The 14,398-nt window shown below is 49.6% G+C and overlaps 2 protein-coding genes across 2 annotated transcripts; one reads left to right on the forward strand and one right to left on the reverse strand.

Moving 5' to 3' along the window:
- Positions 1 to 1,023: 1,023 nt before the first annotated feature.
- ENH_00071790 (ferredoxin NADP+ oxidoreductase, putative) lies at positions 1,024 to 3,466 on the reverse strand (the record flags this gene model as incomplete). Its single annotated transcript, XM_013577335.1, has 8 exons — positions 1,024 to 1,221; positions 1,363 to 1,523; positions 1,722 to 1,847; positions 2,127 to 2,241; positions 2,357 to 2,732; positions 2,920 to 3,006; positions 3,106 to 3,212; positions 3,407 to 3,466. The coding sequence occupies 8 exons, from the start codon at positions 3,464 to 3,466 to the stop codon at positions 1,024 to 1,026; spliced, it is 1,230 nt and encodes a 409-aa protein (XP_013432789.1).
- A 7,729-nt stretch (positions 3,467 to 11,195) lies between these two features.
- ENH_00071800 (hypothetical protein, conserved) lies at positions 11,196 to 13,700 on the forward strand (the record flags this gene model as incomplete). Its single annotated transcript, XM_013577336.1, has 7 exons — positions 11,196 to 11,208; positions 11,343 to 11,537; positions 11,654 to 11,722; positions 11,847 to 11,890; positions 12,016 to 12,258; positions 12,389 to 13,040; positions 13,195 to 13,700. 7 exons carry the CDS (start codon positions 11,196 to 11,198, stop codon positions 13,698 to 13,700), a joined length of 1,722 nt encoding a protein of 573 aa, XP_013432790.1.
- Between the last annotated feature and the right edge of the window lie 698 nt (positions 13,701 to 14,398).

The raw sequence follows: 14,398 nt of genomic DNA on the forward strand, positions 1-14,398 counted from the left end.
CCGCAGCTCACCCCTGCGCCCTTTGTTCCTCCGTGTTGTTTGCTGACCCGAAAGCGGTGCGGTTAGACATTCGTTGGTTTCTGGTGGAGCTTGTTTCTTGGTGTGGCTAAGCGTTGTTGCTCAAAGTGGAATGAGGTCACCTGCCTTACGCACACCGCCTCCGCTCCAGGCGAGCAGCAGCTCCCCCCTTCCGGGTTGCCGCTGCATTTACGCATGCACACGCAAGACGCAGCAGCAATTCAAGTGTAGTTTCCTACAGGCACGTTGTAGCAACTGCCCGGGAGTTTCTGGGGAGGAGAAAGGGGCAGAAACGCATGCTCTTTGGTCACCGGCAGCGCCACCTTTCTGCCGATTTGGTCCTTTCCCCGTTACTGCTTGTTTGTTTGTCTTGGCGCTTTGTCAATACACCTGTGGAGAGCCGTGTCCGCGCAAGATAAGTGCCTACGCCTCCCCATTTGTGTGAGTTGCCTCTAGTGCTCAATGGAGTAGCCCAGCCAGATACGTATCTAAACAGACTCAGGCTCTGCTGGTTATGACGGTGACGAACTAGCCAGTTGGCTGTATCGGGCAGGGAAAGCAGGGAAGTACGGCTATCTAGCGGAAGATAAACTCGTGGGGCTCCACACTTCTATTACACCACGGGTGTCGGGGTAGCGGCCAAGCGACGCTAGATCCCATCCCTACTAGCTGATGGAGTGAAAATACCACCAATTCAAATATCCGAACCGGCACTGTTCCAGCACCTGACCAAATGAATCCAGGAATAATTGACTTCCGCCCAACCCAGAAAAATGATACAAATGAGCCCTGTAGGCGTCCTCAGCTAGAGGTTAAGCCGTTGCCTGTATACGTTCTCAACTTGTTTATTCGGGGCTCTAGCAAAGCGAGGCAGCTGCAGCGCGGGTCAGTCCTTCCTAGCCAAGGCAAACAGACCCAAATACTCAGCTTGCGGCCCCTGAATGAGCTGGCCGCCAACACCCCTTCGCGCTGGCGAGGGCTTCTGAACTACATTGTGGTCCGCTCTCAATAAACTTCGGCTCTCCACCTCTTCGAAGCAATGAGGCTCTTAAATAAAGTGCTGAAATCCACGTTGTTCTTCTGCGCTGCAGCCTGAAGGGCAGCCTTGATGGGAGGAAGCATATCCTTTCGCCCGCAGACGTACATCAATGCTCCCTCTTCAAACAGGCGCAGTAGCTCGTCGCCATCAGCCTCCATTAGATGCTGCAAAAGTAAGTACATGTAAACATTGCGTATCAACATTGTAGAGAAGACGGAAAGCCAATGAATAAATACGCATGATGCTGCGGCTGTTTCTGCTGAAGTCCCCGTCTATATCACTATCTGCCGTACGCGTGTGCATACCTGTACATACAGTCGGCCGCCATCTGGGGCCTTCATTTCCCTGGAATACGCAAAGCGCAGCTGCAGCTGCGAGGGTGGCAGCAGCTGCTGCAGCGCCTCCCACTCGCGGGCGTAGGGAGTAGAGGCCGCCTTTGCAGCTCCAATGTAGGCAACTACAGGACCTGCGACGGCAACCCAAACGCACTCAAAGGCCCATAACCTGGTCCACACTCGCCCAGGGCCTTGAAGCGCAACAACCAGCTAGCTAGCCACATCTGCACCCAGCCACACAGCTAGCGCTACACCCAGTGCCTCGCAGCCAGGAAGAAACAGCAGCGGAAATGCATGCTCAGCTCAACACCAGCCAGCCAAAGACGGACCATTGCGCCTCTCTGCAAACACCCTCCGTAAGAAGCTGCGCAAGGGAGCAGCGCCTGTTCCCGTGCATGCAAATATGAGAGGGGCGTCGCGGTCCGCAGGCAACAACAGCGAAGCCCCTACTGGCCCTGAGCAAAAAGGGATTCTCCGCAACAGACCAGCACTTAAAGGGGAAAAGCAGCCAGGGGGCAGGGTAGCAGGCTGCTGCTTCTGCATGGGTGTTCAGCATGCATAGAAAGAAGAGGATGCAAGGGTCACTCTTGAATTTCTTGGTATCTGATGGTCCACCCGAAAAGTGGTCATGAAAAGAAGAGCGACAGCGACACCCTCGCCCAAACTAAAGTTGTTATTAAATAAAATAGATATGGTAGATGATAATTAATTATTAGAATTAGTGGAATTAGTACCGGCGATTTCAAATTCTGTGCCAATGGGGGCCGTGCACAACAAAGAGGAGCACAGGCCATCTTTGCAGGGGTCAAAGCGGCCGTCAGGCGCCCTGTAGCGGTGGCGCTTCACGCACTGCAGCAAGACAAGCAGCGAACTGTTTCCAATGAGGCTCCAGCAGCAAGCAGTTCAACCGGAAAGCAGCAGGAGGCACCCTGAGGGGCAGAACCAGAAAATGCTTGCGACGCACCAAAGAGAAGGAATGCTGCAGGCCTTTGTCCGGGCACAGCGGCGAAGAAGCCACGCTGTACAGACGCGGCTTCGGGGGAGGGGCCCCACTCTGGATTTGCCCCTCTCGCTGGTCCTTGAGGTTGACAAATGAAACGCTTTGTCCCTCGAGGTAGCGAAAGGGCTCTTGGGTCTTCCCAGAGAGCGCTGAGGGGTCATAGGAAAACACCAAGTGGTGCACTTCGTCCCCGGGCTCCCCCTCGCTCCCAGAAGCTCCTGAAGCTCCTGTGCACTCCACGGAGCTCCCAAGGGGCCCCCCTACCTCGCCGTACGCCGTGTACGTCGCCGCGGGCTCGCGGTGCTCCAGGCGGACTTTGAGAGGCGCAGAGCGGGAGAACCTGTGGGCAGCACCCGGGCAGCGCAGCCCATGGCCCCCTCCCTGCTCCTGCAGCTGTAAGTGACTGCGACTGTCTTTCATGTCAGGGTTTCTATTTCTTCTGTCTGCGCCATGCAGCATTTCTAAAACTTGTGCGCAGAAACGAGAACACGCAGCTTCAGCCTGAAGTGCGGGCGCACGAGTCTTACAGGTTGAGGGGGGCCTTTGCGGGGCCCCCAGAGGCACTAAGTTGAGTTCGAGTGTAGCCATTAGGCAGCTCCTCTGCCGCTCTAAGCCTGCAGCAGGAAGCGCATGCAGCCGTTGTGGGCCAGCTTCACCAAAAAAGAAATAGCTTCGACACAGACAAGAAAACAAAACTTGCAGATGCAACTCACCTCAAGGGAATCTGACCAAATCCCGCGGCCGGTGCACTCGGTGAGGCGAACTTGAAGCAAACGCAGTGCTCCGCCGCGAATGTGAGGGCTGCAAGGGCGCAAATGCCCTGCAGCAGCAGCAGCAGAAGCACTTACAAGCGCTGCGAAGTCCGGCAGCAGCAGCAACGGCGACACCCGAGTTTGCGTCACAAGACAAGTGGCAAATGCCACTGTCCGACGCAAACTCAAGGGTTCGTGAGCGAAAAGATCCAGTGCATGCTCTGGACTCAAAGCGGCAGTGTTTCGCAAGTACAGGACCTACCAAGAAGCTGATGCGAAGGTGTGCAAGAAGTATATGGGGGGCCTTCTGCCTCTCATCCATCGGGCTTTTGAAAAGGCTGCCTAGTGGCCCCTTCGCTGTGCAGTGCGCGTGTTTAAGTGTTCCAGCAGTTCAAATGTAAAGCAAGTTCAAATACTTTTGTTCTTATCCTCTTGAACCTACGCCCTAATCCCGACTGGCTAGGCGCTGCTGTGCGAAACAACGCCGCGGCGAACCGTCGTGGCTGTGAAACTCGTCAGTTGCCGTCCCTGCTGCTGTGCTGAGATATCCGCACTTGCGCCACCAAGCCCATCAGTCAGAGGCTGAGGGTTCGCGGCGAAGATCTAAGCTTCGACGGGAGGTTTGGGGGTTTAAACCTTCACCTCGTTCCTAGGAAGCAATCCACTACTGTGTTGCCAGTCCGAGGTGTCTGCTTGTGTTACAAGGTCCAAAAGATCCACACCGTGTAGTGCAAGGCGAGAAAAAGTGATCTGCTGCACTGGGTCTCTTCTGTAACAAGGAAGCTTCAGGTCGCCTCCCAACGGTCAAAAAGGCTCACGTGTAGTGGGGAGGGAAGCAGCCACAGACTTGCAGTTCAGCTTAGAAGCTTAAAGACTGTCAACGGTTAAGTGGAAGCGTGAGACAACAACTGGGGTTCTTCAGGAATTTGGGGCCTCTACAGGGCCCCATGAGTGCGAGGCGTTATCGAGAAAAAGGGCCACGCTATCGTTTCATTTATTCAGGCACTTCAGTGGCATGGAGATCTGTCCAAGTGGATTTGATGCCAATTAAAATGCATAGTTTCAGGCTGTTCTTCGTTCTCTTGTAGGGTGCTGCATGTGACTAGTCAGCCGCGAGCCGAGCCCACGGCTATTAGAGAAACATTGAACTCTCCTTACAGGTTACGCTACTGTCTCGATTCCTTATGCAGTTGTTTGTTCCATTGTGTTGTTGTTGGGCAGGCTTTTTATTTTGAGTGTACAGCACATGCATGTGACTAGTCAAGCGTTGGCCACGAGCCGAGCCCGCGGCTATTAGAGAAACATTGAACTCTCCTTACAGGTTACGCTACTATCTCAATTCCTTATGCAGTTGTTTGTTCCATTCTGCTGCCATTGTGCAGGGTTTTTTTGAGCATACAGCTACTCCACGCTTTTCAAACAGAGGGGTAGTATGTGCGTGGAAAGATGCAACTGTGAAGACTGAGGAAGAATAATTTACATCAGCAGTGCTTAAAGCATGGAGAAGGTAGATCTGTGAGAAACGTTTTGCAGGTAGTGAGTCGTTGCTGACATGGAGGCGCTCACAGGGCGACAAAGGTGTAAGCTGGCTGATAGGCGGCCGGGCATTACAAATATGTAGCTAAATAGCAGCATCGCATCGATGCGCTGTGCGTGCAAAGGGAATGCTCATTGAGCGAGACGGCACATGCGTTTCCATCCCTAAAAGCCTGTTTCTTGAGAAAAATGCTCAGTAAAAGGGATACTCCACGTGTTTTCGTTCCTGCGGGCCCGCTTCTTCCCGTTGAGCGCTCTCTAGTCCAATAATTACATGTATCTTCATTCCTACTGGTCTTTTTTTCTGCGCTGGGCACTTATTATAACAGAGCGGAATGTAGCGCCAGGAACTAGGCTATCGCAGCACCACTCCAACCAGAGAGTCCGAGCCAGTGCTCTGTACTGCAGGCGCTTCTTTGCGCTTAGTGAAGGGAGCCAAAATTTTTCAGGAAATGGGCATAATGAGCAAAAGAAAGATGAACTCGAAGTCATTTCAGCACACCCTAAGCACAGGCAACACGTTTTACTATTTGCAAATGCAAATGCTTGCTCCACGGGGAGCTCTGAGAGGCCTATGCTTACTGGATTCCGACGAGCCAAAAGAGACATAAAAAGCGCATCAAGACGCTCCGAAGGTGCTAAACACGAATGTTCCAGTGGTGAAACTTGAGAGATAGTTCAATATGACAGCAGATGCGAAATTTCAGCGATGACAGGATTGAGAACCTGCTAGTTAGTAATAGAAATGTGCTATGAAGCGGGTATTACTTCTAGAGTAGGCTGTAATGCTCTGAAGTCCACTTTTCAAATAACACTAGTCACGAATGCGAGCAAGGGTAGGAGTACAAATAAAAGAGCTATTATGGCAGGCGTGAACGAAGTCGAACCAGCCCCCTGCCGCGTTATAAAAAGCTAACTCACGTACTTCCTTACCTAAATGCAGCAAGCGGGCTGCTATACAGCGTCGGAATAAGGCATTTTCACCAGACAAGGAAACGGCAGATTGCAGAATTCCAGTTATACATTCACTGTAGACTCCAAGTACCGATATTGGGGATGAAAAGGGACCTTGGCACACTCTTGTTGACAGGCGCAGATCATTCGACCAGAAACTCTTAATGAATGATTGGCAGCACATATTTAGTGAGTGAATCAACGAGTGACAGGGTTATCATGTTGCCTTCAGTGACACCATACCCGCCGAGCTTCGGCCTCCTCCAAAGTTGCCTCACGAAAATCTTGTCTTCTGAGTAGCAGAAGCCTGAAAAGAGCAGCTATGTTCGACATGCCACTTAAGCAGCTCGGATTAAGAACGCACAAGATAGTAGCCAAGTTGTCTCCCGAAGATTGGAAAGAATACACGTCTTTGCCCGCTTGGCCGCCAGAGTCATGGTAGGAACACGTGATAAGAGTTCCAGAAAGTTAAACATGCGGAAGGCAAATAGGTTTCAAAAAGATAAACGTTCGTTAACTGCTTCTGAGTTCGAAGTGCCCGCAGTGCAGGTAGAATTAAAGATGTAAGTGATTACGAAGTACTTCCTCACATCAGGTTTGCAAGCAGTGTTCCGTGAAGTCTGCACGGCAAATCAAAGCCTGGGTTGCACCATGATACAACAGATTGCTGGGTGTGGCCATGCACTGGGAAATGAGACGTTAGTGTTAGCTGTCGGAGGTACATAGAACACAGGATGTTCCAGAGATAACTGGATGAGTGCATCAAAATTTACCTTTGTAGCTTTGTTATGGTTTCTGCAACGCATAGTTTGCTGCCTTTTGCAGACATCAGATAGGGCACTGCATATTATGGGCCTCAGAGAGCCGCTCCATTACTGTGTGTTGTTATCCATATTATGACAAAGTATAGAACTTTTCGGCATGCTTGTATTTGCCAAAATTCTGCAAATGCTAAAAACAGATAGGTGAGGAAGACCTGTGCAGCATCGATCTGAAGGCAGAGCGCAGGGCGCAAGCAACAAAAAAGAGAAGGGAAGCTTCGAAATGCTGAAGCAGCAGGGCGAAGCAAAGCAAGGGGTGACTATGTTAATTTAAGGAACTAAGCAGATATATATAATGCTTTCTGCACATGTTGACGTCCATTTCCTCTGGAGAAAATTAGTACGATCCAAAGGCCAGAGGCCCTGATGATCTATTGCGGGCATAGGCTGACGGCAATTATAGCTTTTGAAAATGGTTTTAAGTATCTCAGAAGCGTCTGCAGTCAGCCATGATGGCTCGAAGATTCCTGAAAGAGGGTCTAAATCAATGAGCAGCTAGGGCCCTACTAACCCCGCCTATCAGAAAAATAGGCAGGCGGAGGCAGCATCCCACTGCTACAAACAATTCTTAAGAATATTGAAGTAGACTAACCTCACAAACATGCAGTGACTTGGCATCGTATTAGGTAGATTAGCACAGCCTCTTGACAGCGGCCACTATTTGACTCTATTTTAAGGCAGATGGCGCGTAAAATTTGCACTCGAACTGCTTACAGTCTTTCGGAGAGAGTGTTTAACTGGCTCGTTTGCTCACGGCCTCAGCAAAGCCGCTGAGTCGCTTTGAGGCACTATTTCTCTGAGGCCGATGTCCAATTTTCTATTGCTTCTTCAGCAAACATACATGGCCTTTGCTGTGACTTTCTCCTCTTCTCCTAAAAAGCACGCTGTATATTTTCTAAAGGTGCGCACACAGAGTGCCTTTGCGTAGAGCCTGTGGCTAGCAGCTAGATATCAATGTAAGGGCGCCATGACGCTTCAGGTATGTGGCTGAAATTGTCTGTAGTAATGGAGTGAATCATTTGTGTTCCTAATTCGCGGACAGTTAAGTAAATGTTCTGACAGAACCGTTTGGAGATGGTAGCTAGGGGGAGTGGCTAGTTGTGCCAGTGCGCAGTTTGTTCATATTATGAGTTAATGTCATTTTACTGTAAGATCTAGTTGCAAGGGCGCAAAGTTCATTGCTGTGGGATTAGGAGTTATGCGGCATTTGCAAAATCGCTGTGCCAATAGCAGTTGGTGCGCAGCAGTATTTTCCAGAGCCAACCTAAGCAGCTTGGGATGAGAACAATAAAATTATAACACCAAGTAAATCAGACGAAGACGTCTAGTTGTGCGGCAGATCAGGCTCACTCTCCAGCTAAGTCAAGTTCTGGGGGCTGGCACTCATTGATGCTGCGGACGCTCATGTGCACAGTCAAAAGCTATGCAAATTTTTTCCTTGTAAGAACTTGGAACTGTAGAAAAGTAATGTTTCGCGTTTTCTAGTGTACGATCCGGTGCTTTCATTGGAGGAAAAGTCGGAAAAATACCGTAGTCTGCGAGGGAATAAGTGTCGGAGGTGGGCTGAGAGCCGGCCAGAACAAGCAGACGGAAAAGCGATGAGCATTACAATCCCAAACCACCAGACAATCACAATTACAAGTCTCCAGAATAATACAATAAAACTGTGAACACTAAAAGCAAGTAGGTCCTTCAATCTATGACCGTTTAGACAAGCTAAGTCTTCCAATCTTGCTTTCGAAATCCCTCTTGCCGACCGCCGCCTCAACCAAGTCCCGCAATCAAGGCATTGAAAATTCTCTTGCTCTGAACACCTCAGCTTTCAGAGCCATTTGTTCCTTCAATGGTTAGTGGGGACTGAGAGGTTCAGCTTATATAACGACGCTGAGTGTGCCGCAAGCCCAACGAGGCACAATAAACATATCCACGGAGCATCCTACGCTTGCTGCTCGAGACAAAGAATGTGGCTTAGTCCATATCAAACAAAAGGTCCCGAAAGGCATTCAGGTGGGGATGGAAGCATGGCTTGTCGCTGTTGCGTCTATGGGCGCAGTATGCGCAGATTTTTACAGCCTGCAGGCCGAACGCATCAACGCCAAGAAATAGAACCCCCAAGAGCAGCTGCCTCGAACGCTAACTTTTCACATGGAAGTTCAAAAGTTGACAGTAAGCCTGCAGCTAATGACCCTGCCACGTTTCTCTTTGGACCCCCAGGAGACGAGAAGGGGAAGTTGCCCACAACTGAAGAGCAAAGGCAGACAGAAGCAGCAAATGCAGCTATCACAGCCGTTGTCCCAGTTATGGCGGGGGTCGTCGCAACATCTGTTGCCGCTGCTGCTTTGAGTGCTGCATACCCTCTCCTCCTAGGTGCAGCAGGAACCCACTCCTTAGGAGCGGTGGCCACGGGAACTTTCTTTGCGGCTCTTTCAGGCTTGGCAGCCTCAGCTTATTCGAGCGTTCATCTCTCTAGGCAAGAGGGTGATCCTTGAATTCATAGGATTGGAATTTTGAGTCTGTCACAACATAGTAACGTGAAGGCATTCTCATTTGCTAACTTTGGCCTTTCTGGCCCCTGTTGCCAACGCTTCAAACGCATATAGTTCAGTAGTGACTGAAGGAAACTGGCCTTTTAATGCTTTCGCTGATGAGATTAAAAGCTCCAGTGCGAGGCAAGAGAACGACTACTTGTAACCAAATCGCGTGCTGCTGCGAGAGCCCGAAGTGGCGCCAGATCGATGGAAGCTGCCCTTCACGACAACTCAATTTTGTTTAGAATCAGCGATTTGCTGGGCATTGCAGTCGGCTAAGTGCTGCACGCACTACAGCAGCAAATTCGCCGTAAGGTTAAAGCCTCCAGGCCGGTCATACAATACTCCGGTTGCTGGTAGGATGCGTTAGCGTCTCTGAGCCCAGTATAACTGTATTCTTGGCGATCTGCCGCTTTGCTTGAAGCTTTTTCATGCTGCATCTTTTCCAGGTTATATGACGGCGCAGCGGCCAAGACGGATGGGCCCAGTCTTCGTACTGCACGACTAACGAGCTCAATGCCTAGTTTACACCACTTGACTCATCTTCCCAATCGGCATCTGCTACCCAAGAGCTTGAGATGCTGCTTTGGCAGCTTCACTTTGGCGAACTCTTAAAGAGGCGTCACCGTGTAAAGTTTAAGCGCACAGGGTAGCCTGCACTCACTGCTTCCATTCACGTTTGTGCTATTCTGTCCTTCTTTGCCCCACTCACCGAGCTTATTGCTCACTATCTCGCAATATGCGCTGCTCCTTAGCTCAAACAGGTGCAGCAAAAGCTGAAACTGGACGTTGCATTCATGCTGGTTGTAGACAACTCTTATTATCAAGCCCTTTGCAGTTTTGTCTCTCATTCAATTCGGGGAGTGGAATATAGCGTTTAATTGCATGTGCGCGCTAATCAATGCGCATTTACCCCCTTGAGCTCAGTGCTACTGTCTAGCCCTGTGGCTTCAAGCCTGCAGCAGCTTAGTCAGCTTCGCAATGTTTTTTCCTTCATTGCTACGGTGGAACTGGCATCATGCACCTTTGAGTGCACTCAGCACTTGCACTGCTGTTTATTGGGTCTCCTAGGGTGACGAGGATGCAACTCTTTGGTTCTATACCACAGCTCTGCCAGCCGGCTGTTCACGAAGGAGCAAGTTCGCTCTTCAGGCTACTCCTTGTGTTCAATGTGGCCTTCAAGAGAAGCGCCAACCGTGGTCCGACATGAGTTACAACCATATCTTTCTCCCTTTTTTGTAAAAACTACAGGGGCACATAAAAAATGCGCGCGCATTTCAATTAGTGCTAAAAACAGAAACGCCCAATGGAGACAAAGGACGAACTTGAAATCGTGCAAATCACACGGACGCAGGGGCAAAACAAGGATTACATGTCAGTTTCACCTCTTCTGATAATAGTTTTCTGACAAAGAGGAATTAAATGAAATGCTGAATGGATGTGGGAATATCTGGGGGAAGAGAAACGAAAACACCGTTCGCTGTGCGGTTCGGCGACGCCTTGTCCAGTGGAACAACCGACTAGCCCATTGTGGCTCCTCTGGGGTGAAATACTTTTCGTTCCACATTTTTGTAGCATCTTCAATGTTTAAGTCGTCCTTTGTAATTTTTTGGCCGTAGTATAGGATAGCCGTAGCCACTATAGCCCAACTGGCACATTTGGAAAAATGGCACGTTGCCAACGGAACTGTTTACTTCTGTTCTCTCTGCTCTTAGCATTAATCGCTCTTGTTTCAAAAAATGAATCGACAGCCCGCGCCTCCTTGTTGACAGGTGAGCAAGACCGACTAGAAGTGCGGTGGATAAAGGCGTTTTCTTTTTCACTGCTTGCAGTTAATCGCCGCTGGCAAAACTTTCAGGCACTATCTATCAACAATACACTATCCGACATCGATGGTTGCTTTAAATCAATTTGTAGAGACGGACATCCTTTGGACAACGGGAAGCTCACCTGAAGGTCAAGGCCAACCAAGACGCCTTTGGGCCAGTCGTGCATGGGAAAGAGTCTCACAGCCTGTACGTCATGCCGCACTGCTAAAACATGCCAGCTAGTATACCATTATCGCTGCGTAATGTTCAATCCTTTTCAGCACCGTAATTACGCTGTGGGCGATCCATGGCCGGCTGCGCTCGTGCACATGTGGTGTCGCAGATTCGAAGAGCCCTTCAGTCCTTAAAAAGTGCCTTCTCTAGGCGTTCAAAAGCAGAAGCAGATGAGAGGCTGCAGTCCGCTGAGGCTATTGCCATGAGTAGGGCCACTTCTTGCTGCTTAGCTCCCACGTTTGCTCTCTGTGCTGCCTTCAGTAAACAGAGCTTCCTTACTAAACGCAGTGCACAATTTGGGTGAATGCGGTACTCAGGATACTTTGACTGTTTCAACCTAAGCTCTCCCGAAGCAAAGGCTGGGAACGCCATTAGTACGGTTTGTGAAAATCTGGAAGAAGACACTTCTCGACGCAACTGCTCGTTGTATGCACTTATAATCGCTGAACAACTCAGAAAGGTTGGAGAATGCATGTCGAAAACGACCCCTAGTGATACTGAGCAGAGAATAGGTGAGCGTGCCTCAATTTTTGGCTAATCAGCAGCGGCAAAGGGGACTAGGGAAATAGAGAAACATGCCACATGGAAGCCAAGGAAAATAGATTCATGCTTTTGTCTGCTTCTTCAGAATGCTTGAAACTGTATCGTCTTTTTTTAGTTCACCCATTCCTGCGTGAAACAGTAACTGGCGCTTCAGGTAAGCCCACAGTGCTTCTTCTTCTCGCTGCCCCTAGTGTGTCTCAAATTAGCTTTCAGCGTACATGAAGAATTCAGCGAAAACAAAGTTGGCATTTCTTGTGCTCCTGGTATGCGTTATGCAGCGGAAGGATACAAGGATGCTGAACGCTGGTTCAACAGCCTCGAAGTATGCCCTTCATATTTACCTTTGCTAACGAAACAGCGTCGTTAAGTATAGAAAGGCTTTCCTCAGCCTACTCCTTATTAATTCCCATATTGCAATGCTTTAGTATGGCTTGGTTTGATGCACAGTTCTCGAGTGGACCCCCCGATATTCCCCTGATTCCTGGGGGAGACTCGTTGAGCCAGGCGTTTGCGAGGCTTAACTGGAGCGCCGTCGGCACTGCAGATAACCAGCACATTCTTTTAGTACACTTGTTGAAGAGAAGCAGCCTAGACCTGCGAAGCACAAGAAATGGGTTGAAAAGGGTCTGGAACAGAATGAAAAGGCGACAGCCTACAAAGGCAGATGCTACCAGACCAGAAGCTGTAGATGTAAGTTGGCCCTCAAGGGATACTTGCGGCAAAAGCGCCAGCTGTGTCGATTGCAAACTGGAATGGTCGTTCTTTAGTACTTCCCAAACAACGCTTGGGCTTCACTTTTGCTATGTATTCCTTGCCGCAGCTCCTTACTCGAGGATACGAGCTGTTCGTTAACATCCCCCCGCACGCTGACCCCGTTGCAGTCCGGCTGACTACTACAATGCTGGCTGACGGGGTGTCATGCCCAGCAGGCAGCTCTCCTAGGATTCCTGAAAAAATTGTGTTGGGCGGGAGGAAGCCTGTCAAAACGGCTCAGGTTATTGAAGCTGCCATCTTGATAGCTGTTGAGAGGCTCTTTGATGCCAGCGACTGCGTCAGTTTCGACAGAAATGGCAACCAAGCGGACATGACTTGCAGGCTACTTGAGAAGTACGATCAGTACATGCAAGCTGGAAGGCCTAAGGCGACGGAGACTGGCTTCTCAGGGAGGCTCCAGGATATCAAAATCCTTGACTTAAGCTCATCTCCTGCCAGTGGCGAAGAAACTAACATCAGCAGCAGCACAGGCCCATCGCCACCTGGAATGGAAGCACTTGGAAGGTCCAGTAGCTCACTTAATGAGAATGAAGGGATGAGCGCTCTCCAGGAGATTCAAATTGTTTCACAGGAACTTCGAGAGGAGCAGGCTGAACAACTGGCAGAAAGACCCCTGGAAGAATCAACTGGGAGAACGGGCCGTATACTCATGTATACTCAAAATGCAGCTGCTTCGGCTGTTGCTATTTCCCGATTGAGTATGTACACTATGGTCAGAAAGCTTGTAGCTCAGCAGCCTTCCCGTGGCATTTGGCTTCTTGGAGCCTGTTGGCGAAATAAATTTGCAAGTGATTTGCCAATGCCATTAGGTGACGTCTGCTTCTCGCGATCATTGTTTTATTGTCCTTTCAGGCTTGAAGTCGAGCACTGTTACCATGCGCATAGTGACGTTATGCTTGCGAAGCTCATTTTTCACGCGGCAGGCAGTGAGACTTTTGTTAGCCTTCATGGGTAGAGAGCTAGTCCCACAAGAAGGACTCTCGATTTTTCTCCGAAAAACAAACCACGGGAAGCGCTACTTGGGAATGTATCTGAAGGCACTTGTGGAGCTTAGCACAGGAAGCAAAAGCTTCGGCAAACTCTCAGCTGCAGTGGCTGGTACAGCAGCTGATGAGGAAAGGCGCGTTATTCGCAAGCAAGAGCAACTCCAGGCGTCATTCGTACAGGTTGCAGCTGAACCTGCAAACCAAGGAAAAACTACATTGACCTTGACGGTTGCAACAGCAGTCTTGTTAACCCTTCTGTTTGTGGCTTTCAGTGCTACTTTTTCATCTGTTGTGGTAGCCATGGCTCTTCTTCTAGTTTTTCTCCTGCTCGCAAAAAATCTTGTGAACACGTTCAATGCATTGGGGTCATAAACAGTTGTAGAGAAGCAAAAAAGGGGAAGGAAAAGAGAGTCACTAACTGGTGTTATTCAGTGATTTGGTATCATGAATCGGCAAAGCTTCGTCTTTCAAGAGCAACTGTATAGACAGCAATCCGCTTGCCCGGAAATGGCCCCACAAGGAGACCCTCACCAACAGGAGACCCTGGCGGGAAAAGGTCAAAGTTTCTCAAGGCGTCTTCATTTGCCTTTTTGTGCTGCGGGTTTTGGCATTCGCTTCACTGAACTTTCATCGCAGCCTGATTTGTTAGGCATTCCGCGAACGCCTGCTGCTCCACAGCAAGTGATTCGCGTGCATCGCGAATTGTTTTAAAGAGGAACTGTTAAACGGGAACTGCTCTTGTGCACCAAGCCCCAAAGTTTTTTGTAAGCATCCGCAATAATTCTGCGAGAGCCTGAAAGGTGTTGAAAGATATGCAATCTAACGATAAATTGTCAAAAATTAACCAACTTCCGCAGGTCTGCAGCCTGGAAGTGCGTTTAACGTAAAGTGCATTCCTATACGCAGATTAACCTCTGCGCCGGTGTCAGTTTCCCATTTGTGATTTGTCACTTTGTCAGAACTCAGCCCTTGATAATTTCTGCCTAATATCATGCAAGACGTGCCAAATTCTGCTGTAGTGGCTTTCACCTGCTACGCTTCTTTTTTGCCGTTCAACTGGGCTCAGCTGT

The sequence above is a fragment of the Eimeria necatrix genome, genomic scaffold (assembly GCF_000499385.1).
Source record: "Eimeria necatrix Houghton genomic scaffold, Enh_scaff6, whole genome shotgun sequence".
In the NCBI taxonomy this organism is placed as follows: domain Eukaryota; phylum Apicomplexa; class Conoidasida; order Eucoccidiorida; family Eimeriidae; genus Eimeria; species Eimeria necatrix.